General features: G+C 41.4%; 1 protein-coding gene across 1 annotated transcript; it reads right to left on the bottom strand.

Annotated features, from left to right (window-relative positions):
- Window positions 1–1,318: 1,318 nt before the first annotated feature.
- Window positions 1,319–2,269, bottom strand: LOC132009475 (olfactory receptor 5B21). The gene has a single exon (XM_059387611.1). It carries the CDS (start codon window positions 2,267–2,269, stop codon window positions 1,319–1,321), a length of 951 nt encoding a protein of 316 aa, XP_059243594.1.
- Window positions 2,270–4,916: the final 2,647 nt, after the last annotated feature.

Genomic DNA, 4,916 nt, shown 5'->3' with positions numbered 1-4,916 from the left:
AGACAAAGACTGCCCTGTGCCTAATGAGCCTGATAATCTCAAAACAAATTTGATTTCTGAACTCCCTGATCCAGGCCACCGAGGAGGTTTTTGCACTTAAAATATAAATTCTTGTTTTGTTGACTTTGAGCTTGATGTCATGAAATATGTAGTGACTTAGACTAACTGTGGCTATAAATACCATCAAGCCATTGATATGTGGGGAGTAAAATTAATCCCCACCACTCCACCCCCCCACCCTTGCCCCCCACACACACACACATTCACAGATACCATCCGGTACACAAAACCAGATCCGAAGGTGGACTTGGGTGTCCATCATTGTGCTGTTCCTATTCAGGAAGTAAATTTCTACAGTCTTTTTTATTCTTAAAGCATCTAATTACAGAACATTGCAATGCAAGAAGGATCCAGAGGTGAACTGAATTATTGAAAAAACAGAAGCCAAGAGGGCACAGAAAGCTATTATGTGTACTCATAATAGATTCACCAAACTTAAGGGTGCTGAGAAATGCAAGCATTTAATTCAGAAGGCAAATCTCCTCTTTCATAGCCCATGGGGGAAAAAAATGCTTTTTCCTCCAAAACTTCCACAAGCTTTGGTAATTATGTTAGACAAAGGCCAAAAGCAGGGAACAGAGTGCAAGCTCTCTAAAGAAAGATATGTTGTTGATTTGGGTTAAAGTTTAAACAATTTATCTACTGAAACTGTTGCATACAAAGGTGGCTTATTGTTTTCTACCAAAGTTGTCCCAAAACATTAATAGAAAGAGCTGAAATATACAAAGGTGCTCAACCAACAGGTGAGGAGGAATGTGGGCTGGGGGGTTTGAAGGATTGAAGAGGCATCTGACGCTGGGAGCAGTGCCCTGTCCTTCAAGTTAAAACCTTCTAGAGTCATTATTGAAAATATTAAAACATCTTTTATCTGCATTAGAAACTTTAACTTTCAAACATATGGACCAAAGATGGAAAGCATAATGCTGTGCATTTCAACTAAGTGTTATATGATGAAGATGTGATCCTGAACACAAATTTTAATAGAGAGTGAAAATTTCTTCCAATTAAAAATAGGGAGGGGAAATTCAGTGGATTCAGTTTATGCTTTGATTTTTTTGCTTCAAGTCATATCAAGAAACTACTGCAAGAAGGTTTTTAAATATCCAATGTCATTATTCACTAAACATAAGATTATCTTCCTGAGTGAGACATTTCCAAGTGCTGCTTTCGTGATTTCTCCAAGTAGCAGACATAACCACACCTCAGAAGTCGTGATGGCATTGAGGTCTGGGGGAAGGTTTATTCCTCCATCACCTGCCTACTTCCTACTCATACTCACCGACTGGGGATTAAGTTTGTTGAGTACTTTCCAGAGAGCATTCTTCACTTCTTTGTTCCTAAGGCTGTAGATCAAGGGGTTCAGCATGGGGATCACCACCGAGTAAAACACAGAAGCAATTTTGTCAGTGTCCATGGACTGGCTGGAGCTGGGCTGTAGGTACATGAAGATGATAGTTCCATAGAAGATGGTTACGGCAGTGAGGTGGGAGGCACAGGTGGAGAAGGCTTTCTTCCGTCCTTCAGCAGAACGCATCCTTTGAATGGCAATGTAGATGAAGAGATAAGAGATGAGGATGACCAGGAGGGTGAAAAAGACATTGAAGCCCACCACACAGAAGACAGCCAAGTTGCTGATGCGTGTGTTGGAACACGAGAGAGCCAAGAGTGGAGGAATGTCGCAGAAAAAATGATTAATCTTGTGAGAAGCACAGAACGAGAGTCTAAAGGTGTTTGCTGTGTGAATGGAAGCATTGAGGAAGCCACAGACGTAGGAGCCCGCAGTCAGGAGGGCACACACACCTGCTGTCATGGTGGTGGCATAATGAAGAGGCCGGCATACAGCTGCATGGCGGTCATAGGCCATGCAGGCCAGGAGGTAACACTCGACAGTGGCAAAACCCACAAAGAAGAAGAACTGGGCAGCACAGCCATTGTAGGAGATGACTTTGTTCCCTGACTGCAGGGCAGTCACTGTTTTAGGGGCTACAGCTGATGAGTAACCCAGGTCTACGAAGGAAAGGTTACCAAGGAAGAAATACATCGGGGTGTGGAGGTGGGGGTCAGAGTGGATGATCACCATCATCCCCCCATTCCCAACCAGAGTGATGAGGTAGATGAACAAAAATACCAGGAGGAGGGGGACCTGCAGATTAGGGTCTTCTGTTAACCCCAAGAGGATGAACTCTGTAGCTTCTGTGCTATTTTCCATTGAGGTCAACTTGAATTTCATCTGGTGATTAAAGAAGAGTCAATAAAAATGACAAGAAAGTATAGGCTGGATAATGGATAATGGGATGGTATGAAAATAGTAAACCAGTATGTGTTGACAATGTAAAAGGCACATGCAAAACCCTTCCATTATATTATAGTTTTGAACCCTATGAGATAGGTGCTGCTATACCCATTTTACAGATGAGACAGTTAAGGTTTGAGGAGCTTAATATTGACCAAAATAACCTAACCAGCAGGGGTCAAAATCAAAGGTCCTGAATCCAAAGTCCCATACATTCAGAGCTTGAATTATCCTGACTGCTTACATCAGATAAAACAAATTATGATAAGTCCAGTAACGTAGTTTTTTTTTTTTAAAGATTTTATTTATTTATTTGAGAGAGAGACAGTGAGAGAGAACATGAGCGAGGAGAAGGTCAGAGAGAGAAGCAGACTCCCCGTGGAGCTGGGAGCCCAATGCGGGACTCAATCCCGTGACTCCGGGATCATGACCTGAGGTGAAGGCAGTCGTCCAACCAACTGAGCCACCCAGGTGTCCCAGTTTTTAAGATTTTATTTATTCCATTTTTAAAAATCAAAAAGAGAGGGGCACCTGGTTGCCTCAGTCAGTTAAGCATCTACTCTTGGTTTTGGCTCAGGTCAAGATCTTAGTGTCCTGGGATTGAGCCAAGCCCTACATCTTCAAGGCTCCCCACTCAGAGAGGAGTCTGCCTCCCCTTCCCCTCTCCCTCTGCTCCTACCCCACCTCGCACACCCTCTGTCTCTCTAAAACAAACAAATAAAAATCTTTTTTAAAAAATCAAAAAGAGACAGTTCTATTTTCAACATTTTGAGGAACCTCCATGCTATTTTCCAGAGTGGTTGCACCAGCTTGCATTCTCACCAACAATGTAGGAGGTTTCCCCTTTCTCCGCATCCTCACCAGCATCTATCAAGCGGAGAAAGACAACTATCATATGATCTCCCGATATGAGGAAGTGGTGATGCAACATGGGGGCTTAAGAGGGTAGGAGAAAAATAAATGAAACAGGATGGGATTGGGAGAGAGACAAACCATAAGTGACTCTTAATCTCACAAAACAAACTGAGGGTTGCTGGGGGGAGGGGGTTGGGAAAGGGGGGAGAGGTTATGGTCATTGGGGAGGGTATGTGCTTTGGTAAGTGCTGTGAAGTGTGTAAACCTGGCAATTCACAGACCTGTACCCCTGGGGATAAAAATATATTATATGTTTATAAAAAATAAAAAATAAAAATTTTTTTAAAAAATCAAAAAGAGAATAGTAAGAAGTAAAAAATAAAAATCCCTCATTTCTCATCTTCTTATTCCACTCCCAAGAACATCACCTCCAAAGAGATTTCCTAACATTTTCCATGCATGTATAACTAAATGGTACTAATCACAGAAATCACAACACTGGCTCACTCTATGCCAGGCTTTACTCACAGTGAACTCATTTAATTCTTCAGGTTTGATCCTATAATTTTCCTCACTTTACACAATGAGAAACTGCATAATGATAACACCCTACTCCCTCAATTCTGGTTTTTCACCTTTATAAACAGTGCTCCAAGATAGAGCATTTTTCTCTCTTAGATTATTTCCACTTGGCAGTATATTTTATGCTTGCTTTCCCTTTTTCTGGCTACTGTCTGCTCTTAATATCTAGTAGCTTTTAGATGGGACTGGAGAGCTACTACAGTAATAGTAGTAACTATTGTCCAAAGTCACATAACTAATAAGTGTTGGAAGCGAAATGAAAATTTGGGTCTGCCTGATGTTAAGTCCAGAGGTGTTAATCACAACCTTTAATGTCTTTCTGATTTTATTCTTCAAAAGCAATTCAGTTGATATTTACATATTTATGTGGAGATATGGATGTCCTCACCTGCTGTCAGAAATCACAAATTTTTATTTTCAACTCAGGAAACAACAGATGTTAGTGAGGATGCGGAAAAAGGGGAGCCCTCTTACAGTATTGGTGGGAATGCAAGTTGGTGCAGCTTCTCTGGAAAACAGGAGGGAGGTTCCTCAGAAAGTTAAAAACAGAACTACCCTATGACTCAGCAATTGTACTACTAGGTGTTTATCCAAAGGATATAAAAATAGTGATTTGAAGGGGCACACACACCCCAAAGCTTATAGCAGCAATGTCCATAATAGCCAAACTATGGAAAGAGCCCAGATGTCCATGGACAGAAATATGGATAAAGAAGATGTGGTCTATATATGCAATGGAATATTACTCAGCTGTCAAAAAAGGATGAAATCTTGCCCCAGGCAATAACATGGATGGAACTAGAGGGTATTATGCTAAGCAAAAGAAGTTAGTCAGAGAAAGACAAATGCCATGTGATTTCACTCACGTGGAATTTAAGAAACAAAAACAGAGGAACATAGGGGAAGGGAAGGAAAAATAAAATAAGATAAAAAGAGAGAGGGAGGCAAACTATTAGAGACTTTTGACTCTAGGAACAAACTGAGGGTTGCTGGAGGGGAGGCAGGTGGGGGATGGGCTAAATTGGGTGGTGAGCACTAAGGAGGGGACTTGCGATAAGCACTGCGTGCTGGATGTACGTGATGAATCACTAGATTCTACTCCTGAAACTAATACTACACTATATGT

Source organism: Mustela nigripes, chromosome 1 (assembly GCF_022355385.1).
Source record: "Mustela nigripes isolate SB6536 chromosome 1, MUSNIG.SB6536, whole genome shotgun sequence".
Classification (NCBI taxonomy): domain Eukaryota; kingdom Metazoa; phylum Chordata; class Mammalia; order Carnivora; family Mustelidae; genus Mustela; species Mustela nigripes.
This window is presented reverse-complemented; position numbering and strand designations above follow the sequence as displayed.